The sequence below is a fragment of the Thermobia domestica genome, chromosome 1, assembly GCF_964235325.1.
Source record: "Thermobia domestica chromosome 1, izTheDome1.hap1.1, whole genome shotgun sequence".
NCBI lineage: Eukaryota > Metazoa > Arthropoda > Insecta > Zygentoma > Lepismatidae > Thermobia > Thermobia domestica.
The window spans coordinates 148,345,086-148,371,532 of NC_137454.1; the positions used below are offsets into that span (position 1 = coordinate 148,345,086).

At 36.7% G+C, this 26,447-nt stretch overlaps 1 protein-coding gene across 3 annotated transcripts in view; it reads left to right on the forward strand.

Moving 5' to 3' along the window:
• Pus1 (Pseudouridine synthase 1) overlaps positions 1 to 26,447 on the forward strand; it is a 75,228-nt gene that overhangs the window by 17,319 nt on the left and 31,462 nt on the right. For all 3 annotated transcript variants that reach the window (XM_081764429.1, XM_081764448.1, XM_081764439.1), the window contains exon 2: positions 19,142 to 19,418. In XM_081764429.1, coding sequence (XP_081620555.1) covers positions 19,142 to 19,418 — 277 coding nt within the window. The remainder of the gene's footprint in view (positions 1 to 19,141; positions 19,419 to 26,447) is intronic.

A 26,447-nucleotide genomic window follows, 5' to 3' on the forward strand; every position in this document is an offset into this window, starting at 1 on the left:
TATTATTCTGACACACCTGACAAATTCTTGTCACAAAAATAGAAAATAAAGAAAGGAATTTCTCTTATTTAATTTGCTTAAAACTACCTTTTAGTCTTGTAGATTTCCAAATTATGTATAAGTATCGGAAGTCTTATAGAACAACTATGTCGCATCTGTCTCTGTTAACTGATGTCAGAGTAAAAACGGTAAGAGGTGTCGAGAAGTTTTTTTTTTTTTTTTTAATAGATTCAGCGTCATAAAAATGGCTTAGATCTTAACAATAAATTCCCTATTCAAGCCGAAAGTAGTAGAAAACTATTTCTGGTTTCAAAGTTGATCGTCACAGAACAAAAATGGCATCATAACGGCAAGCTGGTTTTATTTTTTTTTTTTTTTGAATCGATTCAGCGTCTCAAAAAAAAAAAATATCTCCATCCTTATTTCTCTACTAAACCCAGAAGTGGTAGAAATTTACTTCTATCGATTTCAATATTGATCTCCATAGAGCAAAAACGGTAACAAAGCGTGAGAAGTTTTTTTTGAGTCGATTCAGCGTACAAAGAAGGGTTATGTGACTTCCCTTAAACCTCCTTTAAAAACTACTTCTGGTTTTAACGGTGATTGCAGTAGTGCAAAACGGTGTTATATAGCGAGAAGCGGGGTTCTTCAATTGATTAAGTATCCCAAGAATATATAATTCATCTATCCTAATCTTCTACTAAAACCGGAATTGTTAGAAATATACTAGCACTCCCAGTTTCAATATTAATTTTCGTAGTACAAAAATTGTAAAAGAGCTAAAAGCGATTTTTTTTTTTCTTTTAATTGATTCAGCGTTCCAGGGAATACTTTCATCTTGATCCTTACCGAGAATGTTGGAAATTTACGATTTCTGGTTTCACCACTGGTCGACACAGTGAAAAAACTGTAATAGTATAGCGAGCAGCAGTTTCTTGATATGGGTTCGGTACCGGAAGTGTGTGTTTCATCTCTGACTTTATTCCTCATATCTTACCTTACCACGTACCTCTACAGCCTGGAGGAGCATTGACTTCAACAATAACCTTCTACTCCGGTTTCATTCAATACTTTATTTATTCTTTCCCATTCTTCTTCTATCGTTCATTTTTTTTTTTTTTTTTTTTACCTGCACGTAGTATATATCTTAATAATACATTAGTGTCTAATTCTCAATAAACGCTCAGTATCTCGTAAAAAATAAAACAATAAGCTACAGCTTGGTTGTACAAGTAATATACTAATAAAACGTTCAAAATCCCAGGGGTTTTTGAAATGGGTTTTTTAGATGGGACCACTTGGATAAACCATGGAGGTCAATGTCTCGTTTAAAGGAACGGTAAAATTTCAATAAACAACAAATTTCTTAATATATTGTTTTCATCTACCTAACTTTTTTCACCCCTTCTTTCTTCTGACTACTTTCATTGTTTTAATTTCTGTAGACTTCTGTCCAATTTCCCTATTCTTGTTAATTTCTCTCTTTCATCATATTTAATTTCTAATATATTTCTACGACTTCACCTCTATTTCTTCGTGATTCGCTCATCCTGTATTTGCTTATATTCCTTCCTTGGTACTATCCTATTCCCATGCCACCCTTTCTTTCATTTCCATCAACAGTTCTTCGACATTTTAATGGCTGCGTAGCCTATTTCTGATCCAGGTACCTTATTTTTTCTTTTGTAGCATGATGTAGCAAAGGTTTATTTACTCTCACCATCCATTAATTCCTGTCCGTAATTTTGCGAAAGGTATTTTCGAGTTGCTTTCGTTATTCATATCTTTCCAATGTTAAGAGCAAAACTTTCTTCTAAAACCGATTGCTTTTTGTCTTTTCGTGTTTAGCAGGCGTAAATAAAAATTATCGAAGCTATTATTTCATTTCATTCAGCCAGAACTGACACATTCATGCAAAATATTCTGTAATTGGTTACTGTGTAAAAGAATAAATAGATCTCAGAAACCGTCAGGCGTAGGAACTGGGAATTTCGTACAGTTATTCTTGAACCCTAAAAGAGGAAAGAGGGTAGACGGTTTCTCATTTTCCAGATTTCCGAAATCCTAGACATAGTGGCTTGAAATTTTGTACAGATGGTCTCCTTAGACCCTAGATCGTGACAAGGTGGAAAACGGAAATTATTATTATTATTATTATTATTATTATTATTATTATTATTATTATTATTATTATTATTATTATTATTATTATTATTATTATTATTATTATTTCGTTGCTAGATCAGAAAGGAACTTAAAATACAGTAGAAATGTTCTTACAATCTAGACTGTAGGTAAGATGAATTGTAAAGAATTTCACACCGAAAGGATCTGTGTAGTGAAAAATAAAAGTATTTTTCACTTTTATTACAGACGAGGTATGATATACACATAGAACTTGCTGATTTCATGCCGTGTTACTGCCTGCTATTATCTTCACCTCCAAAGTAGTCCCTTTCGGGATACAGACACTTCTGCATTCTTTGCTTCCAGGTTGACTACTACAATAGTTGCTGCTACGAACAATACTAGAAGTTCACGTATGATGTCGATTTCAACTTGATGTCTTCAGCTGAGGCAGAACGTTTCCCCTTGATGTCAGACTTTAGTCTTGGGAAAATAAAAGTTCCATGGTGCCAGATACGAAGAGTATGGGACGTTTTTGCATGATAGTAATGTTTTTACTGTCAAAACGTGTCTGACAGAATAGTGGATCGGTTCGTTGGGTTGCTGGAGAATCAGTCCATTTTTTCACATTTGACGCCTCTTTCTCTCTTTTTTTTTTTGGGGGGGGGGGGCAAAGGTTTGTCAAAACCTTAGTTTAGTAGTAGTGATCACCTCAAGCATTTACAATTCCATGGATGTCAAAGAACAGAAGCAGCATTGCCTTAAAATTTTGAGCGTGATATGCGTGCATTTTCGGTCTGGGGGAATCTTTACTTGCACTGCATTGATTGTGCAGTCTTATGATCGTACATAAAATTCCATGTTCCCTAGAAAGTGATTGCAAATTCCAACAAATCTGGTTCATTTTCTATGCGTTGTAACATGTCCGTACACGATTCTGCGGTAGATTTTTCGACACAACCTTGTCGTATATTTTCTTCATGTTTAATTCTTCTGTGATAATCAGTTTAACAGACTCCCTGCCCAGGTTCACCAGTTCAGCTACTTCACGCATACGCAATTTACGGTCGCTTCTGATCACTCCACGTACTCTATTGATGATTGTATCAGTAACTGAAGATCACTGTCTGCCTGAACGAATGTTGTCTTCAACATTTCTTCCCCCCTGAAAAAAAAATTATGCCACTGAAAGACCTGTACTCTGGAAATACATGCCTTTGTCAGCAGCTGCAGTGTTTCAGTTGGCAACTTTTTAAGTTTCACAAGAAACTTTATGGTAATCCTTTGTTCCACTTTCAAATTAGCCATTTTCCGACACGGCACGGCTATATGTGTTCACGGAATGACTCTTCAGTCGAAACTGCTAAGATCAGCTGAGTCCAAACTTCATGCAAACATTGGGAAGGGACGGTACTTCAGCACTACACTAACCAATTTACTACAACTGCTTCTGTTTATTATAAAATATGAATTCAGTATCTTTTCTACTGAAATAGCATAACAAAGCTTTGTATGCTGGCGCTTTAATATACATACATATGAATAAATTTTATAAATTCTGCCTGAAGGGATAGGTGATTGAGACAGATTTTACTGTTGTTACATGTTTATTTGGAAATAAAGGCAGAAAATTTGATGTATTTTTTCTTCACATAGTATGAATGCCACTAAATTTTGCCAAATCAATATCGGTGACTCAGATGGAGAGCTGAAGTGGGACTAGGGACCGCAAAATTCTGACTGCTGAGTGATAGATGGGTATAAAAGCGAAATCTACTAATTGACCGACTCGTCACTGTGTCTTCGGAAGCACTTGATTGTATTAGGTGAAATTTGACAGGTTTGTTTTTTTTTACTCAGAGGCTTTCGTTAAGGAAAGTTATTAAAAATAAATCCTCTAAGGGATCTGAAAGTGGATTGTGACCAGCCGGACATAGCTTTTAAATTGCCCGACATAATATATCAAATCATGTCCGTGAATTTTATTTTCAGAACCTATTATTGACTTACAATGTTCAGCCTAGATATTGATGCAGAGGGTAGCAGCCAGCTAGGGACACTTCTTTAGACACACCGGGTGTAACTGGCCCTACATTTGATATCGAGGAGCCTTCTGCTTCACGGAATACAAAACTTATTCACATACGCGAATTAAACATAGATGTTATAGGAGATGAAGTGGGGGGAAAGGGTAAAAAAAAAAAAAATGGTAAATAATGTATTTTTAATGATTTTCACGATATGGGTGAATCTACCTTTTCATATGAGGAAAAGTTGATTTTGTTACGTCTTAGAAAAGCCATTCAGAGACGAATTCGAGGTAATTTATTTCCGGAGAGGGGCTCTAACGATTTCTATGAAATGGGATAAATCTAACGTTCTAGAGTGTAAGAAGGAGATTCAGCTATGCATCTATCGAGTATTGGAATAGCTATTTAGGTGAATTCTGAAAATTCATTTCGTTGGGAATAATAATTTTGCATAACGATTTAGGCGGTATGCAGTAACTCTAATTTTCTCGGTTACGAAAGAATGATTTAACTAAATTCTGCTCATTTATTTTGAAAACAGGTACAGTTAAAATTTTCAAAGAATCAATACTCGGAGCATCTTACGTTTCCGACACGAAAAACGGATTTAGTTAAGTCTTGTCTTCATGAAAAGTCATTTGCGGATAAATTTGAGAATATTAATTCCTGAGGGGGCCAAGGATTTTGCCTAACGACTTCCACAGATTATAATGAATTTTAGTTTCCGGGAGCAAGAAATTGTCGGCTTTTACAAAAGTAATTAAAAGATGCCTATGAGAACATTCGTTTTGGAGAGAGAAATGGAGGGAGGGAGCAATTTTTCCTAATGACTTCTATGACGTTTTCGGGTGCGGCAGAAAAATTATTTGACTAGAACTCGACGTTTTTAAAGAGAGAATATCTTAAAGGTGTTATGTGAGTGATTTAAGGAACTCGTACTTGCGGCAATGATTAATCAAGGTCGTAACGTAATTTCCATCGTGCATATATCCCAAATATCTCGCTAAGAAGCAATGATGTCAAGGGACAAAAACAATTTTACTACTGAAAGTGGGATTTGTCGTTGGGTACGAGATTATTTTAGTACTTGTGCAATGTTAACATTACCGTAAATCAGAATTCGATTACTATCATTTTTGGAATAAAGCTTTTATTATAATTGAGAGCCAGTTCTCCAAAATATTAACTGAAAAATATCAATTATTAACCTATTCCTATCTTGTGGGGATCTGATGAAGGTGGTAGCACAGGCTGCGGTGAAAATTCAGCAAATACCTCAAAATACACAACACTTGAAAAACACAACACTCATTAAATTGGGGACTCTTTGTTCCAATCTTCAAATCGATGTAAATTGAAATATTCATTTCATAAATACAAAAATTTTAAAATGGCTATTGATTGATTGATTTACTGACTATTTATTGAGAACGTCAGCAGTGGGGCTATTTGTCCCCGTCACGATTACTTGGTCAAAGAAATCACATTTAAAAAAAACTTAAAATGAAATTAAATCTTTCAGTTTTACGTTCCATAGTTATGTCTTATAGGATGAAGGAGACTATGATGATGAGAAATATTGAAATGATGGAATGAAGAGTGGAAGAACCCCGAGAAAACTCACGCACATGGTGTTTGTCCACACACCAGAGGTGGACGCTCTACTACTGAGCAATCTCAGCCGCTTAAAAACTTAAAGAAGGAAAGTGGCGGTATTGTTGACCATGAGAAAAAAGGCACTGAGTTTGATTGCTTTTATGAACAATTGAGCGTTACTCCAGTGATAATATCTAACACCATATATCGGGATGTATGCTATATTTTATGCTTTAAAAAAAAAAAAAAAAAAAAAAAAAAAAAAAAAAAAAAAAAAAAAAAAAGAGAGAGAGAAAGAAATAAAAACTTCTGATATGACAAGCTGCAGCTTCAACCCTGGTCCCAGTTTATCCCAGTATTGGCCATGATTGTACACCCAGTATTACATATCATAATAAATCTCTCTCACTTTGTATGGCATTTATTTTTTTTATAGCCGAGGATATCGACAAAGAACGAACTGAAACTTAGACATTCGGTGTTTTTTCACATAGTTGTGGGAAATAAAGTACTTTTTAGTCAAACTGAATGTTCCAAATAGTGGTTAAAGTAAATGTGTAAAATGGTGGCCTTCAGCTTCAATACATTTCTGACCACGAGTCTCGACTGCTTCCATACCTCTCGGTAAAGTGTCAATGGGATTTCTGCGCACACCGTTTGAATCTCATCCCAAAGTGCGTCCATTCTACGTGGTTTACAACTGCACACCTATTTTTTTACTGTGCTCCATAAGAAAAATTCAAGTGGCGTAAGGTCAGGAGACCTTGCAGGAAACTCGATTGGTCCTGTGCGTCCTATTTATTAGGCGGTACGTTTTGATCTAGGTATGCTCGCACATTACTATGATAGTTCGGCTGGGCGCCATCTTGTTTATAATAAGACCTATCGTTACCGTACATTGCGCGAATGGGAGGGAAAATAGAATCAGCAAGCACGTTAAGTACTTTTCTCCAGTTACAATACCAGAAAGGTCCAATGAGTCCCCTAGCAGACATAATACACCACATATTTACACCTGGCAAATGCAGCATATTGAAAGTAATGTGGGAATTATTTTCAGTTCAGTATACACAATTATACGTATTAACAGTTCCATTAATTTGGACTTGTGCTTCATTTGACCAAATAATGGTACCCATAAATCTAGGTCCACGTGTAACCATCTCCTGAACTCATTTATAAAATTATACACCCTGTTTCAAAAAGAATATACGTATTACGAAGAATTGTTTTGTCCAAACTATCGATTGCTGCGCCTCAGCTCGGCTATTAGAGAAACGAATACATAGTCTAGTTTATATTAATAGCCGCTAGATGTTAGTTGTCTTCTGTTTTGCTTAATAACCGTCATATGTTTAAAATGGCTACTCCGCAGCAGAAATCATTTTGTGTTCTCGAGTTTGCGAAGTGCAATTCCGTGATTACAGTGCAAAGACGTTTCAGGTTGAGGTACCAAATTGATCCTCCGAATGGATGGAACATTCGCAGATGGTATCGACAGTTTGTAGATACAGGATGTGTATGTAAAGGAAAGAGTCCTGGCTTCCCTCGTGTTCCTAAAAAAAATGTATGAATTCAAACTGCTTTCCAACGTAATCCTTCAAAATCAACTCTTCGTGCCAGTCAGGAGTTACAAATGCCGACAACAACAATCTGGCGTGTTTTGAGACGTTAGTTGGTTATCAAGCCGTACAAGTTACAGCTGTTGCAAACTCTGCGCCCTGATGACAAACGCAAACGTGTGGCATTTTGTAACGATATTCTGGATGTTATTGACAATGATGACACTTTTGCACAACGCATCGTGTTAAGTGATGAAGCGACTTCCTGTGTTAGTGGTCAGGTAAACAAAAACGTGTTCGAATTTGGGGCCTACAGAACCCACATGCAGTCATTGAACATGTACGAGATTCGCCCAAAGTCAATGTGTTTTGTGCAATATCCCGATCATCTGTTTACGGCCCATTCTTCTTTAATGGAAACACGGTTAACAGTCAGCAGTATCTCGCTATGTTACAAAACTGGTTGTTTCCGAGGCTGCACGAAGACAACTTCATTTTTCAACAAGACGGGGCACCCCTCACTGGAGTCGCCAAGTGCGTGAATATCTAAATGAAACTCTACCGAACCGTTGGATTGGTCGTCAAGGAGTTGGCGACTTAGCATGTCTCAGCTGGCCTCCATGGTCACCGGATTTTACACCCTGCGACTTCTTCCGGTGGGGTTTCGTTAAAGACAACGTTTATGTATCACCACTCCCACTGAACCTGGAAGAGCTGAAGAACCGGATCCGTACTGCCATAACATCACTGACGCAGGACATGCTTGACCGAGTGGAAGGAATTTGAGTATCGATGTAATATTGTTCGTGTCGCTGATGGAGGACATATTGAACATCTGTAATTTGAACTTTGAACTGTAATTTGAACTTGAGAGGTTCGTAAATGTGTGTATAAAATTTCATATTCGTATGTCTTAAAGTTTAATAAATATATGCATTCGAAATACGTATATTCTTTTTGAAACAGGGTTGTATTGTATGATCTGATCATCGTCACTTAGCTGTTTGATCAGTCTTGGAATACACTCACGCAACTTACCTTTCTACACACTGTCTCTGAACCGTAACAACATTCTCGAACTTCCAGTCCCACTTGATAACCGGCTTCCTCTTTTCAAAACTCCGTTCGGCATGTTGATGTTACTATTCTTATCATTATGGTAGAGAGCTTACCTTTGGTCCGTGGGGTCTCTGGTTCGTTACCCGACCAAGAAGTTTGTGGTGGACAACATCGTGCTCGTGGGTTTTCTCCGGGTACTTCCATTTCCTTCAATCTTCTCATTCCACCAGTTCTTCCATTGTCATTCATTTACTTTAATCACTGTCTCCCTTAACCTAACGGGCATATCGTGGGTCGTTAAACTGAAAAGTTTTCATTTCATTTTCTTCTTGCCATTAACTGCATTGCGCAGCTAGACCAACGATTCTGCTGCCACTTGTTGAGGAAACGTAACATTATTTTTTCCAGAAGTTAACCTTGTGGGTAGAAAAATAAGTTTTCTATGACAGTTCAAAGTATGTACTTTTTTTTAACGCATTCGGTAGTATACAAATTTCAACATTAATGCAAGTTTTTTTTTTCTTTCTTCACAAATAGAACTTTAGTGATTCATGTAAATAAATATCTGAATTCTTGTAGCAATGAGAGTAAAACCTGTAAGATTAATTTTCTGTAGCCACAAATAATACCTCTGATGCCGTAGATCTACCGTAAAACTGACTACTAAACAGTTGCGTGTGAATCGCAGTTCATATGGTGATTTACCTTATCAACCTCTTATCGTTCCTAGTTCGTGTCGCTCTCAATGATAGTCTGATCATCGAAGAATTCTACCCAAACATACAAGATGTACGAGTTGTATTCTTAAAATTAAATAAATAAACATTAGGAACTCTAGTCTCTCATTCAGAATTTGGATTAAGAGGTTATAAAACTTCAGGATTTTCTTAACTGAATTCTTATCTCTGTTGATAACGAAGATCTCAATCCGGATTGTCTGTATCCTCTATGGTTTACGTTAACATTTTGCATAGATCCAAGAGATCCTCTCTTTTAACAGTTCTACCAAAGCGAACTACAATAATTGATTGTTTCAGAATGGACTTGTAATCCATAATGGGATCTCGCAATGGATGCTCAGAAGTCTTGACAAAAATAATCTGTAAGAGATTGTCAGCCAAGATGAAAAAAGTACTAGCAGAGGATCAATTTGGCTTCAGGAAGAATACCGTCACTCGGGAAGCAATACTTACACAAAGAGAGTTGATAAAAGAAAGAATTCGAGCGGGAAAAGCAACTTGCATTTGTGGACTTGGAAAAAGCGTTTGATAATGTACAATAAAGTGTTCAAGATTCTGAAGGAATGAGAAATAACCTATAAGGAGCGAAGAATAATATATAACATATACGAAGAACAAAAGACAACAATTGAGGTAGAAGTAGAGAGAGAAAAAGCAACAATTCAGAAGGGAGGGAGGTCAGTAAAGCAAGCTTGTGGTAATCAATTTTGCTTAATCTCTACATTGAAGAAGCAATAAATGAAATCAAGAATGCTCATTCCCTAGGAGTAACTGTTCATGAACGGAAAATACACTCGCTTAGATGCTCAGCAGGTGCTTTGCAGCAAATATTATGAAGATCAACGGAAGCAAAGCAAAAGTTACGAGATTGACAACAAAAATGGATCTCCTTCGTTTTGCTATACGGTTAACATAGATGAGGTAGAGACGGGATCGATTCCCATTGGAATTTCATATGGCTAAGATTCACGTTAAGCTGTACATCCAAGTCTCATGTAGCCTCAATGGTAAAGAGACGCTAAACTTCAAGTCAACCAACAAGAAAAATAAAAGATCATCTGGTGGAAGAGGTGCAGGAGTTCGAAACTTAGGGAGGCAAATAGCAAGCGATAATAGAAGAAAACAAGATTTAAAATCGAGAATAGCAGCTCAGGCGAAGGAGACATTCGAAGAAAAACAAAAGCTTCAAACTGATGACATCGACATGGAACTTAAGGAAAGGCTAATGAAATTATATATATGGAGTATGGCTTTATATGGATGTGAGACATTGACTTTAAGAGTAGAAAACCTGAGAATGAAAACTTTCTAAATGTGCTGTAGAAGAATGTTCAAACTTAGATGGGTAGGTAAGATATCAAATGAAAGACTAATGGAAATGGTACGAAAAGAGACAAATATGCTGGAGGATACTTCGAAAAGAAGCAATAGGTTGATTGGACATATGAGACATGGAGAAATTATGCTATTAGCTTTGAAAGGAATGGCGGAAGGAAAAATACCTAGACGAAGGCTGCGTTTGAATTATACCAACGAAATAATATAAGATACAGGGAAGAAGTATATGGAAATGAAAGTTGGGGATAAGATAGGTACAAGTGGAAAGCTGCGTCAATCTAATAGACTGATTTTTTTTTTTTTTAACCTGAAACTGTGCATCCCGACGTAAATACAAGAGATTACCGTATCGTTATCGCTAGGATACTGCAAAGGAAGTTGCATATCTTTCTCTCATTCTTTTTGTCTTTTAACCTTTATGGTAATACATGGTATTTCAATGGCTAATATACATAGTTATAGTGATATAGTCACACATGGCAGGTAGGAAAATTTAAAGAGCACAAAATAATTGGAAGGCTCAAATACTATTTTTACAAATTAGGAAACTAACTTTTACGAGACGTGTTACTGCAGTACCTTTCATCAAGTTGTCTAAAAAGTATTGAGCCTTTGGAGGTCAAAGTTAAGAATCAAAATAACACTGTGAAACCAAATATGTACAATTTTGTTCGATTACTTTCTGCCATTTGTCCGGAACTTCCATAATCCCGTCGCTATTGAACTAGTAGTTTCTGAAGAAAGAAAGAAAAAATATAGTTTCACAAACTTCTGAAATTAACTGAAAACCATTCAGGGAGTTCTGCAGAGACAGAAACAAATGATATTTTGGCGGTGCAAGGTCCGAGTTATACGATGGACACATTAAAACTTCCCCCCAAAATTTTCTTAGTTTTTGATGGGTCGTTAAAGATGTATACGGTCTGGCGTTGTCAGCGTTTTATCCGACACTGTTTCTGTTGACCAATTCTGGCCTTTTTTAGTTGCAAGGTGCACTCGTGTTAAATGTCGACATTATAGTTCCTAATCTATTGTTCTGATCGGCAGTATAAGTTCGTGATTCACGATACCCTTACAGTGCCACCAAACGCACAGCATAACGTACTGGGTTCCAATCTGGGCTTAGCCCGGACTGTGGAACTTCTAGCTTCAATAGTGATTTTTCTCGCACATTGTTGTTCTAAGTTGTTCACTTTTCAACCGCTTTAGAAATGAATCGAGTTCGTCACGTTTTAGTAGATTCACAGATAAAAAATCGATCGAGTATATATATATATATATATATATATATATATATATTTTTAAGTCAAAACATGTGACATCATCCAACGTCGAGTTTTTTGTTAAGCCAGCTTTTCCAAATGGTTTGACATTGTGGTGATGGATGTTAGGGTCATTTACGATGTCCAATCTGCTCGATTTTTGTCAGGATATCATCCACTTTTGCTATGATTGGTCGTCCACTGCGAGGAGCATACATGATATCGTGATATATATTATTTTGAATCTCTTGCTGAGAACAGTCAATCCCATAGGTTTTTTTTTTTTTTTTTTTTTTTTTTTTTAAATTTGTGTACTCATTTAGACGAGAGAACATTAGGTCAGCTGCAGAATCAAGGATCAAATTTTTAGTATTTAAATACATCACATGTATGTTTTTCTTGTTCAGAGATTGCTCGACAAGTTTAGATACTGAAATTCAGTGAGGGAGAAAAATGCGACTGGGCCGTGAGTCAACTCTGAGTCTTCTAGTGCATTATTAAACCATTATATTACTACCAAGTTCAGCCCATCTACTTTAATCAGTGTTTTCACTTTCATTGAATTAGAACGTGGTGTAAGAAAACTCAAGTTGCTTCCTCTGTTTTGTTTATATACGTATACTATTTAGACATGATCTCTACAATTTAGTCGAGTGGATCTCTCATCCCTTTAGGATAGCGCCATTAATCCTTAGAGTGTCATTCAGAGCAAAATGTCTCAGAAATTGTGATCTTGTTTTAATACATGTAATTAGATAAAATATCCGTTCTTCGGACAGGAAGGAAGATTTATGGAAAACATTTTAACATCTTTCTTACCATAGGATGCTTACTTGAATCGAAGTGAAAAGATAAAAAACAAGTTCGACCCAAGTACTGTGTTCAAAAATTAATTTCAAACTGTTCAGCAGTCGTGATTCTTTGTGAAAAATTTAAACACCCTTTGTCCCTTTAGGATGCGCATTTTCAGTTAAAGCGTAATGATATAATCCCAGTTCCACCTAAGAACTGACTACAAAATTGAACTTAATTCAAGCGTTTTATTATTATTATTATTATTATTATTTTACCATTTTATAAGTGTAAATTAATTGAGAAAGTAAAATATTATAGAAATTGTCCCTTCCCCCTCCCCTTTAGAAACAGAACTTAGTTTTAATAGAAATTTATATGCACTAGTTCCTAAAAGTTAAGTATAACGACTGTTTGAGGATATAGGCACGAAGGACCTACATAAATAATTCGCATCCAACTGAGGCAGTATACTTATATACCACATGGAACAGGTCACATTTGCAAAAACTATGCCAGCAGGAAGTCTCACAACACAAATGGAAAAAAATAGACCAGAACTCACATACTTCAAAAAAAAGACTGTGAGATGTGCGACTGACACCGGAAACAGGTTAATACGGGGTATGGTCACCCCGAATAGTCATACATGTCTGGGTTCGACGCTCCATGCTGAAGATCAGGTTGTTGAGGAGCTCTTGGGCCAGCTGATTTCACTCCTCACGAAGAGCAGTGCAGAGCTCCCGTATCCTGGAGTCGGCTGACGGGCTCCAACACGTCTCCCAAATGCGTCCCAAGCATATTCAGTTTTGGCTTTAGGTCGGGAGATTGTCCTGGCCACTCGATGCATTGGATGTGTTCAGTCGCTAGACAGTCATCCACCAGGTTAACTCGATGGAGATGGACAATGTCATCCATAGGCAGAAACTGTGGGCCGACTGCGCTGTTGATAGGCCACACATAGGCATGCAGAATATCATCCCCGTATCCTTGAGCAGTGATTGATCCTGTATCGAAGATGTACATGTCCGTACGACCATTCATCATAATGCCTGTTTAGACAAGCACGCCACCACCATCATATCGATTTCTTTCCACAATGTTCAAACCGAATTCCTTGTTCGCACCAGATCAGCGTGCGATGGGAATTACTCTGGGAACTATCGGGATTCATCTGTGAACAATATGCGCGTTCACTGGAAATGTTCTCGACCCACTGTAGAAGGCGTTTTTGTGTAAATGGACATGTTGTAGGTCGTCGGGGATACAAATCACTGGCACCTATTCTCCAGTACACAGCTTAGCACGACATTATCTCCCGGGGTCGGTTGCAAGCTCCGCTGACTGTACCTTTGCAGCCATAATTTGGTTGCGATACGCAGTTACGGTCAGATGTCGATCCTGTTGAGGAGTTGTTACACGTGGGTGACCTCCATCGGGCATACAACTGATGTCTGCTGTATCAATAAGCTGTTTTCACAACCTGGACACGACACTTTGTGGCACATTAATGGATCGTGCTACTGCTGTTTGTATGTTACCTCTTTTCAAATGCATGACAATACAACTCGTTGTAAACGCGTACAAATGACGTATTTGTGCTGTATTCCTGCTGTCTATTACCACATTTAACGGCAGTATCCCCTACTCACTACAGCAGACCTAGACAGAATGCGGAGATTTTGGTTCCAGGCGTTAGTATTCAGTTTCTTTCCATAGAGGGACAGGCTGACCTTGCCGCAGCAGGTTCAATACGCCTTATAAGCAATACAGAGTATGCTGCATCTGCCACATTTTCCGTGCTCGTGACACACTTTTTGGCCCTACATGCAGCTTCTTGTATTGTGCTTAAGTTTTGGACACTAGTGTACCAAGTTTCATCTGCCTTATTTGGGAGACTTGTGATATATTCTATTTTCCCCCTTCCCTACAGGCTACGTGTTTCAAAAGTTCTAAAGTACTTACGGTTTCTTTCTTACAACCCAGTCTTGAGATTCCGTGGGATGCAAATGTTTTTGGTGCACCGAGAGTTGATAAAAGAGGAAATTAGTGGCGGAACTTCAAATTCAATCTTTTGAACAATGTAGTTCCCTGGTCTCCCTATTCTAAATGTTTGATTTGATTTGATTTTCGGTTTAGCGTCCCTTTCAGCAGCGAGGTTATATGAAATATGGACCTATAGCTTGACGTAAAATCCGAACCACATGATGAGCTCCCACCGGAAATCGAACCCGGATCTCCCTCGACAAAGGCTCGTACACTAACCACGAGTGAGCTCTATTCTAAATGTGATACAAGTTCTGTGTGTAATACATAAAATAACTGTATATGTTTGTGTTGAGATTTTGGCACAGAAAAGAGTCATTTACGTCCACCAAATTTTGTACACAGATAAATCTTCACCAGATTTAATCGTGTACGAAGCCGTTTTTTCGATTTTCGGCTGAGGGAAGCTTGGAGGAGGGGTAAGAATTTAAAGTACGTGTATACACAGTGAACCATATTGATTGTGAGGTTGGAACGTCCAGGCTGTTGGCCCAAGAATCAATAGGGGCAATGGCGAAGGCATTCCTCGTCGTTATATACAGGATGGGCACAAAGTTGCTTCTCCAGTTTATTAAGATACTGATTTGGGAAAAGCAACTTTGTGCCCACCCTGTATTTCACTCATTTCTTTACTTTCAAAAGTTTTGCATTAACATGATTCTTCCCGTGCAAAGAATGGACACCCGCTAGTAACTGAAATGAGGATAATATGGTACAAATATAAGCTAATACCTAATATTTGACTCACCTTGAAGCATTCTTAAATGAAGTAAAACCCCACACATACTGCGATAAGGGTGATCGTTTATTCGAATACTTCGCGGTGAATCCTTACAAAAGTTTAGTTTACCAGAACATCTTTATATATTTACCCTGTCTGTCCATGTGTCCGTCCGTTTAGAAGACAAAAAAATTCAAGAAGTGCTTGATGGAACAATATCAGTTTTGGTGAGGATGTAAAGATTCAAAAGTTAGGAGTCGAGTGTTGATGGGGGTGATATTCAAACCGCCGGCAATCACTATAGAGCGGAAACCATAATAGATAGCGAAAAGTAATTTCCTGCAGTCGATTAAGCTTCACAATAATACGTTTAATCTTCATCCTTAACACTCTACTAAGGCTGGAGATCATATAAATCCACTACAACTCCTGGTTTCAGTATTGTTCTATATAGAGCAAGAACAAGAGGTAGCAGGAAGCGGTTGTTTACGAATCAATGCTGTTTTTGCAATGATAATGGATTGTTTTATTAACGAACCGCTTTCTAAAGTATTTTGTGTGTACAATAGAATATGGGATTTATTAATATTTATGCACTCTCTCTTACCACGGTAAAAAATAATAACCAGTGCATAAGATTGAAAAATAAGTCTGCGAGTTTATATAACCCTCTACTACACACACATCACACCACAACCGTCACATTACAAGTAGGTAGGTACCTTTCGTTATATGGCACATATTCAACCATTAGTCGAGTTCTTTCCATTCCCTTAACCAGGATCCGGTATAATGGAAGCAACAATTCTCCCGTTGTGTATTATATATACATATATAGACATCATTATCAAAATAATGGCAGAAAATGCAATTTGCCTTATTAATATAGCATAGAACCACTCTTAGCCTACAGAACAGCTCTGATTCGTTGTGGAAGGAAGACGTATAAGTCATGAACAGTTTACATAAGAATATTGTACTATTCTTTATGCACTGTAGTACTCAGTTCCGTCAGCGAGGTTGGAGGAGGATGTTTGCTTCAGAGTCTGAGCTTCAGAACTGATCAGGAATGTTCAATAATATTGAGGTCTGGAAATATAGTGGGTTAGGAAGGTGTTGTAGTTCATTCCAATATTTATAAAACGAAGCTTCAGTAGTATGGTGTAGCACATCCTCAAAAGTATCGTAATTGGCCAGAAACAACATCTAGGCCATGAGATACACGTTGCCATCTAAGACGTTCACATAATCACTTGAAAGACATGCTATGAGCATAATAACAGGATCTACAGAATATAGGTACAGTATCACAGAGCCACCGCAATATTTTACGGTAGGAAGGAGACAATTGGAAACATGAATTTCTTTGAGTATTCACCATACCTAAACCCTACCTGTTGGAAATAAGCTAAAAGAGAACCATATTACGCATTTGCAATTATCGATGGTCTATTGTACATGTTCTAGGTACCTGGCGCTAAAGCTTGTAGGCAGATGACATACTGTTTGAAATTTGCAGTCGACTGTGGGTGTTCAGGTTCTGTAAATTTTGTAGTACTGTTTGTCTCAGTAGGCTGGTCCAGATGTTGATTGAGTTTCATTCGCTCTATGGACCTTGATAACAATCCTCTTCAGTGCTCGGCGATCCCTGTTCATTATTACTCCCTCTCTCCCTGTGCTGTGGCATCTCTCCCGTTCATTATTACTCCCTCGCCGATATTTTACCATCACACCTTGAACACCGTTCCTTGAAACGTATCTAATACGCTGTCCACCTTAAATATACCCGCGCACCCATAATCTGGTCTCTTTGAAACTCAGATAAATATCTCATTTTCCATTACCACAGTCTTCAGCTTTAACATACGCTTCTATTCTACTCCCGTGACGTTCAACAGACTAATCTTAATACGGTAGTAACAAGAACCAGGGATGCGCACGCATCCTCAGTATTATCACCGCGCACGTATTTAGGTTTCAAACTATAGCCGCTTCCATTATTTTGATTACCATCTGTATTTTTTCCAACTCAGGTGAACTCCTAAGCAGTAATCGAAGAATGATTGTCTGTTATGAAAGTCACGTTAAAAAAAAAGTCACTAGCTCTTAAACAACGTATTTTGCACCGTGCAGAAAATAAGGCAGACTATAAATTTTAGTTTGAGATTTCGAAAAAAGAACTTAACTGATAATGGGACTTGTTTCTTCATAAATACACAGCTGCTCTAAAAGTATTCTCACTATTTTATGAAATAGTTCCCTTCACCCACTTTTAGCCATGTACTTTTCGTGGATCTCATGAAGTCGACCATAATTTCCTTTAGAAGTATGTTGTTTTCGATGGGCAGAAAATTAAAACATTACTCAAGGACGGTTAAGATCTAACTTTCTGAGTGAAACACATCAACATTTTACAGAATTTTTAATGAAATTTTCTACAAGTGAAAGTTGTATTCCTGAAGTAGGTTGGACATGAAACATTTTCTGACGAATTTCAATCTGACAAACCTCTTTCAGCCACAAATATGAATTAAGAAATCCTATTATAACACAGTGTGAAGTCATGAATATAGTTTGGGTATTGTAGTAAAAATAAAGTTTATATATATTACAAATTGTAACTAACCCCTGGGCTGGTGGCATGGATCCTATGATTCACCTCTCTTGAAGGCAAGAGTATGGTGGGAAACGGCCTATACTGATAGTCTATGCATCGGATTAAAACCCCTGTCGTGGTTTCGAGCTCACGTTAATAATAAGTCCTTTCATAATCTCGGTGTTGCATAAGGACACAGAACATAAAATCTGGACGCAACTGGCACCACGTTTATATTAAATAAGAGAACGATATCCATCTATTCGGCGTTTAAATTTTTTAATGCGATTATTATTTCAGCAATAGGCTGTTGCCATCATCAGACCACACTTAAGAGGTAATAGAACTTACTTATTTCTTGTTGTATAACTGATAATTGCCAGCAATCCTCATATACACTTACAATAAGCAGTGTAATTCTTTTAAATTTGAATGCAGACCAGATAATTTTTTTATGCATTTCTGATGATGGTTGAAATGTATAAAATATAAATGAATAGTTGCTGAACTTCTGTGAAAAACTACCAAACTACACTTTAAAAAAGTACAGTAATTTTCGTAACATCATGCCTCCGTATTGTCTAAGAGGTTTCGGTAAAGCTTCTTGAACTTCACAGCTTTATGCTTGTGTTGGGAAGAATGAAGATAAAGATTAAGCCGCTATTCCACTTCTCTTTGTATCGTACAAGTTAACGTTTATTCCTTAGTTATGTAATAAAATTTGTAAATTTATATTTGGAAGTCAAAATCAATAATGTCCGAACTGAAGTTGAATTTAGGTTGGAGAAGAAAATAATAATTTTAGGTGTCATTGAAAAGAGAAAGAGAAATTGGTCGGGATATTGGCTAAGAAGGAGCTGTATCATGAGAAACGTGCTAGAGGTATGGTGGCAAAGGAGGTTACAATTGATTGGCGATATCAAAACAGAAATCTTTCATGAAGACGAAGAGGTTACGTGGAGAACGTGGAGCATGGAGGCTTTCTAGTTGCGGCAAGTGACCTGTCAATAATGACAATGCCGATGATGATGATGATAGAAAATTTGACCCTTTCTATTTCAGTTAATTTGACAATGCGTCATCAACGTATCGACTTCTAACTTTATTATTTCTTTCTTCATTAGCCCGATCTTACCTATGTAATTTGAGAAAACTAGTTCTGATTAGTTTCCCTTAAGTTATTATTATTATTACGTATTACTTAACAGTAGTTTTATCATCAGTATTACATTTTAATTTTTTCCTCATTACATTTTAATTTTTTCGTTACAGGTGCTCTTTTAAGATTTTGTGAAATAGTGCAACAGAATTGTAATTACCAGACTCGAAAGATGAGTGAAGCTGTGAGTGCAGCTGTAGATTTGAGTGGAAGTTCATCATCAGTTTCACGTGATTCAGATAAAGAGGCTAAAAAACGAACACGTAGTGGTGAGGATGATAGTAATTTAGTAGAAGCTAAAAGGCAGTGTTTAGATACAGAAAGAGTGAAAAGAAAGAAAGTTGCACTTTTGTTGGCATATTCAGGACAAGGTTACCTAGGAATGCAAAGGTAAGTGATTAATTGAATAATTTTAATGGTATTCTGTTCCCTTTCTTGTACACATAGTTAAAACCAAAGAATGTCTGTGTGCGCAAATCAAAATGTGATTTTTCTATTGAAGATATCACCTATAGTGAAATTGCTATCTAAATTAACTTCCAACTATACTCGCCTATTATGTGCCATAGAATTTTGATGGAATGATTATATTCTTGGTATGATTTCGCCAGTAGATCCCTTTGCCTTCGATAGTTAAACACTGTGAAGAGCTTCCGCTTCACAAATATTTTTGCAACTTAGTCTTATTTTCACAGTAAATATTAAAATCAGCAAATAACTTTTTGAAATGTTAGTGATCAATACACACACTGACACACTTGGCCGTGCCAATATAAAGACAATTTAAGGCTCTACTATTTACACACGCTTTTACCTCACTTCACTTCATATGATTTCTTCTTCTTGTTTAACCTGTAGACAAACTGCTTATATTCTAATCCACATTACTGTCTTGTGACATGCAGCTATGACGACCAAAACTTCTCAAACGATGTGAATATTTCGGACAAAATACTCGATTATCCTTCTTCAGTAGTGGTAAGCAGCCTTATACCTGAGCTGCGTAAGCATCTTCAAAAATCTAAACATGGAGTACAGGACATCGCTGTTTTTCAAATACTTCATCTTTAACCAAAAGAAATGTATTTGAGGCTTATTTCATTACCGAAAAAACAATAACAACATTGCAAAAGGCAATTTTGATCAAGACTGAGATTACAAATTGTGGTGGACATCATCATGTCTGTGGGTTTTCTCGGGGTACTTCCGTTTTCTCCCACTTTCTCATTCCACTAATTATTCCATCATCATCCACTTGCTTGAATCATCGTCTCCCTTAGCCTAAAGGGCATAATCGTGGAACTTTGAACTGAAAATTTTAATTTAATTTCATTTTGAGATTAGAAATTTTATCCACAAAAATTAAATAACCACTAAGTAGTAAAGTAATTCTATTACCTTTCATTTAAATACTTAGCTCTTGTACAGAAAATTTTTCAATCACACAAAAAATCATTAAAACCTATCAATGTGGTAATTCAAATAAGAATATGGCAACACTCGACTTCATTAATTTGTTTTGAGTTGTCGCCTATTTGATTTGTAACCAGTATTTACGCCAATGAATAAATATTTCAAGAAACTACACATTGAAGAGATTCAGATTTTGAAAGACCTCTAATATAAAGACATTAAAATAATGTACTAATGATTGAGGTAAGTTGCACCTTACGTTATAAATAGAATAAGTAAAAGAGGATAAGTGATCATCGCCATTCATTACAATTGATGTTTCCATTATTACTGTTACCTATTAGTGTTTATAGTTCAAAATTATTTCATTACTTGCACTGGAGTTACATCATCATAGCATGTGGCCACTATTGCAGAAGGATAATCGAGTATTCTGTCCGAAATATTTAGACCATTTGAGAAGTTTTGGTCATCATAGGAGCAGGGTTGGCTGGTTTAAACCAAAAAACAAAGAACGAAAAATGCTTTAAATCGTGTGAACTTCATGGTGACGTTTCCACATATCAAACCATCCGCATTACGTTTATCTACTTTTCACCTTTTAATCAAGAGGTCCCGTGTTCAATTCTCGGTCGAACCACAACCCATCTTTCAAGTGTAAACCAGGTAGCGATTTGAGGTATCCCTCTAAGCAAAAGTCTTCTCCGTGATAACCTTGGTATTTCATAAGGATGTTAAGCCTAAACATACGAAATGAACCAAAATTATATATTTCTACGGTAATGAATGCCTGTTGTTCTATAAAGAAGCCAAGGTTACTTAAATATATTGCTAGAAATTGGCAAAAATTATCAACTGCCTACGTAGCTTCCAACATCAGCTTGGATTTGACTTGGTTTTAATTTTATTGAATGATATCTACATACCAAATTTGTAATTTAATACCTCAGTTTTAGCGTAGTGATTATGATACGTTGACCTTAAAATTTTACATACAAATACATTTAATGTAATAACAGGATTTTCCCAATGGCTAACGCGGGAGTTTCCCAATTTATATATAATTCTGTACAATGTTTTTACTTGTGTAACTGTTTATCTTTTTGTCCATCTGATATGACTCTATACAATTATATTAACAAGTAGGCCTATGTAAAGATCAGTACAACGTATTTTTATCAGGAGTCCTTCGTAAGTGAGTCGGCAATCGCATTTGTGACCAATTAGTTCCGGTTTCGTGTCCAAATGAACAATTTCTCGTAAATGTAAGCCGAGAAGCGGTTTGGATTCCGCTTTAAGCTTATGTGACCCCTTCTAGCATAACCGTGTTGTTGCATAATAACACCAAGGCGAAACAAACTAATTTCTGTCCATATTTAATATAAATACATAGAGTAAATTATTTAAACCAAAAAACCTGTTTTAAACAAAAAAAAAAAAAAAAAAAAAAAAAAAAAGATTTAAACCAAAAAAAAAAACACTTTTTTTTCAATAAAAACCATGGTTTTTGCCAACTCTGCATAGGAGCGTGTCACAGGTCAGTAAATTGGATCGTTACCTTAAAATACATTCTTTACGCTCCATAAGCAAAAATTGGTTTATAGTCTATGTACAAATCAGAAAAATTATGCTACCTATACAATTTAAAGCCACTGAAGTTGCCATTTTTAAATGAAGCAATTTATAACCAAATTCCAATTCTTGCCCTGGTTGCCTTTGTCCAAATTTAACGTTGAATGTTTTGCTCTAATGTAATATGACTCGGATCATGTTTCTTTCTACTGGTGATGACACTTAATAACTTTTACCTTTTGTAAGTTAAAGTATAAATCAGTTTTCTTTGTCACCAGTAATACTATCAAAAGTACATTAGAGGCCAGTCACGAAGTGTTAGTGTCGAATTGTCACCATTACAGAAAATTAGCATGCAGCCATTGTCACGAAGAGGCATAAGGAGCGATTATTCTTCTCTTGGATAATCATGGTGTCTATCAGTCAAGAAAGTCACGAAATTTAGCTTTTGGGTCACGATTTTTTTTATTTGTACAAATATGAGTCGAGACTGGAAAATTTTGTTCTATAAAATATCAAAATTCATAATCAAAAATGTCTATGGTCGGCTTTAGACGCTACCAAATCGCAAGCAAAGCTCACTTCTATCACATGCATGAAAATTCGGCCTAATTCGCACCAAATTCACTCCTGAGTTTGTCTTTCAGCTAGCGTCATTGATCAGTTGACTGTGACATTTCAGTGTGTAGTTTTTGTAATTTATATGCTAATAAAGAGAAGAATTACTGAAATTGGGTGAAAGACATGGGTTACTGAATCGAACAACACGATGAAGGAACACATTTGTTTGTAGAGAAGATATCGTATTTTGCGGTAGTGTAGTGCCTTCTATAACGTGACAAAGTCAGTCTTGTGTAGATTGGTTACAGGGTGTATAATAATTATGCTACCTTAGTAGGTTAGTACGTACGAAACCTCGTTTATTCTCACTAGTACTAACCACTAGTACTGCTGGCATGTTTTTTTAAAATGATATTGTGTAGAGAAGGTGGCGGTCCTAAACGAAAAAGAATGCCTATTTTAATTTTGGTGGACAATACTCAAACGAGTAGTATGATGTACTGTAAACTGCGGTTACTTGGCGATTTTTTTTTCCCCCGTACTACCTCTTGATATTTATTGCAATTAATTGTTCTTGTGATGTTTCTAGAGCTTAGTCCATGTAACGTTTTCCTACAGTCACAACAAAATTTTACTGAAACTGAAGCCTCCCAGTAGCCAGAATGTGCTGTTTCCAAATAGCCCCGCTTTCGAGGTTACTTGGAAAATATGTCTTCATAATAGTAGAGCTGTGAAAAATGCAGCTTTTGGAAAGAACCACTTACAAGATCACACACTTTCCCGAGAAGATAGATATGTAACATGCCTATGTTTCTTTCATAGTAATGTGTTCCTAGTTTTTTTTTTTTAACACACACACACACACACACAACCTTTTAGTTAAACACAATAAATAGTTGAACCAATCTAAACTAACTACAGTGGTAAACTTGTCTTCCTGAAGGCCTCCAGAACCATTTTTTTTCAAGATGCTTTTATAAACGTGGTAGTTTTTTAAACTATGCAAGGGAAATTTTGGCAAATAACAATACACGCATAAGTTCTTCACTTCCTTAAGACACGACAGCATATCCTACATAATTCTATGAACTTTATGCAGTGCTGCTATTCTAAATTTTTAACAACCGGGTTTCTGTGTGTGTATATATACAGGGTATTTCAAAACCACCGACAACGCTTGGGAGGTGATTCCTGACACCAAGATAAGACAAAAAGTATAGACCAACCTGGGTGCACAAATGCTTCCTTTTGGAGTTATAGGTTGCCGGAAACATGAAAAATGAACTTTAAAGGTCCGTAGCTCCAAAACTATGGGACATACCGTAATCGGGTCAAGACTTCACTTAGGAACTAATACGTGCGCTATCTAAAATTAAATGTTTCAGGATCCTAAGGTACTTACGCAACATTTTTTATAGAGGTTGTTCGGCTACTTGCATATAACCAGAAGTACTCACCAACTACCGCTATAAAAATTTTTGCTGAAATACCGCAAGGTTCTGAAACTTGAATATTTGGATAGGGCACATACTAGTTCCTAAGTGAAGTCTTGACCCGACTACGGTAGGTCCCATAGTTTTGGAGCTGTGGACCTTCAAAGTTCATTTTTTCATGTTTTCAGCAGCCTATAACTCCGAAAGGAAGAGTTTGTGCACCCAGATTGATCTATACTTTTTGACATCTTGGTGTCAGGAATCACCTCCCAAACGTTGTCGGTGTTGTTTTGAAACAGCCTTATATAAGGTACTAAGGTACTTGCGGCAAATAAGGCCTATCTAAGTATAAATGCTTTATTACTTAAATACGGTACATATGATGTAGTAGACAAAAATTTATATGCATTTCATTTGTTATTTTTATCTATCTTATGGTATATTTACTTTAACTTAAATATTGAGCTAAATGTATGAAAAACTTATTGAAAGAGAAATATACAAAAATGGCCTTATTACCCGCACGGTAGGTAAATAAGGCCTATCGTTTGAAAAGTTAAATTTTTCTACCTGAGAGACCACTGAAACTCAATTAACCCCTGACATTTTACAGCACTTCAATTACTGTTAATAAAACTATATTTAGTAACAATATGGATATGAAATATTAAGGATATATGTAATCTCCCTTGTGTTATGCAGTCGTTAGTTAAGTCGTTGCAAATAACTGAATTTTAAGGAATAAGCTTGAACACATAACAAACAAATCGCCATTGGAAACAGATTTCACACTAAGTTTTAACAATGTTTACACTTGATAACACTTTAGCAAATGAATTCTTTATCATCGATGTCGACCAAGCCAATGCATTCGTCGTGTATCCATACACTGCACCCTTTACAGCTTCGCATGTCACCGATGCATTCTTTGTCGCATAATGAACGATACCACGATACCTCGAACGCTCAGAACCGCACGAAAGCGTGCTTAGAATATACCCAAAAACAGTGGTATGAGCCATTCGCATGCATTAAAAATAGAGATTTACATTATGAAAGGCACCAACGCAGAACTCGAACTCACATAGTCAACAACTAGGCCCGAACACGATAGACCCCCTCCCCTCTACTACAGAGGCTGGCACTGGCCAAGAAAGAATAACAAACTAACACACATTCAAGTTGCCAGTTTCTAAGTATTTAACAATGCATACGTTTTGTAGGATAATGAGGGCCAGTAGATTTTTAATGGGCCTTATTTACCGACCATGTACTCGTCAGTTTATAAATCATTATCTACAAACATGTTACGAACTAAAACGAAGTAACTACTGTCCCAAATACTAAACACTATGATCATCACAAATATACAAGATATTTCGGGTTAGCTTTATTTTTCACATAAAAAAAATAACTTACTTTCCCCACCCCCTAAATTATATCAACACGTGGAAAATGGTTTCTCTATGTTTCAGTACTGTCACTGTTCCGTCTAACCATACACAAGAAGACGAACTCTCTCAAGCAGGCGTTGTGTGAGTAATCGCTACTTGTGATGTCAGATTTCTCCTACACTGATTCTTACCTATGAAATTTTGCACTGGGCCTTATTCAGGGGTAAAACTACGGGGGAACGCGGGGGGACGCCTACACAGCATCCTAATACAAGGTGATATGACGAAATTATGTAACACTGCGAATATCTTTTAAACGAATTGTTTCAGATAGATGGTTGTCAAAAAGTATTGGAGAGGCCTTCATCCACCAATGGATCGACAATTGTTGATAATGGCATGTATGCATTTCAAATATAAATAACGTTCACCACTTCACTTCTATAGCCCAGTACTCATTCTTGATATCTGAGCATTTGAGATTAAGGAACAAACGCTTATACCTTGTTTTTGGAGATCATATGCTTAACCCCGTAGCTATAAGAGTTTCTAAAATTAAAGATACTTAAAATAAAATTTACCGATCTCCCACTGCGCTATTAATCTTTTGGTATGTACAGAGCAAAGGAAGATTCCTTAATAGGTCAATTATTTGCTCCAATTTGTATCCAATAAGCTCTCCCTTCTAGCAGCGCGCGTGTGTTTGTGTTAGTTTATGATTTGGCATAACAAACGGTTCTGCGAACTCGAAATATTTTAAACGGTTCTACCGAACCGGTGCGAACCGGCTGAATATCAGATCCCAAAAGTAATGGCGAAAAATGAAACAACAGATTCCTGGCACTAAAACAACAGCAAAATGTTTATATGACATAGAGTTCGGAAATGGGCAGGGGCGGAGCTAAACAGCTTTGAATGTGTTGTGAAAGGAACTTCACCACCTACCAGCGGGATAATGATAGGAGCTAGGAATGGGATTCAGAAAGACATAAAAATCATATCGGCTTGACATGTTACATGTATGTTACATAACCACGCCAGAGATT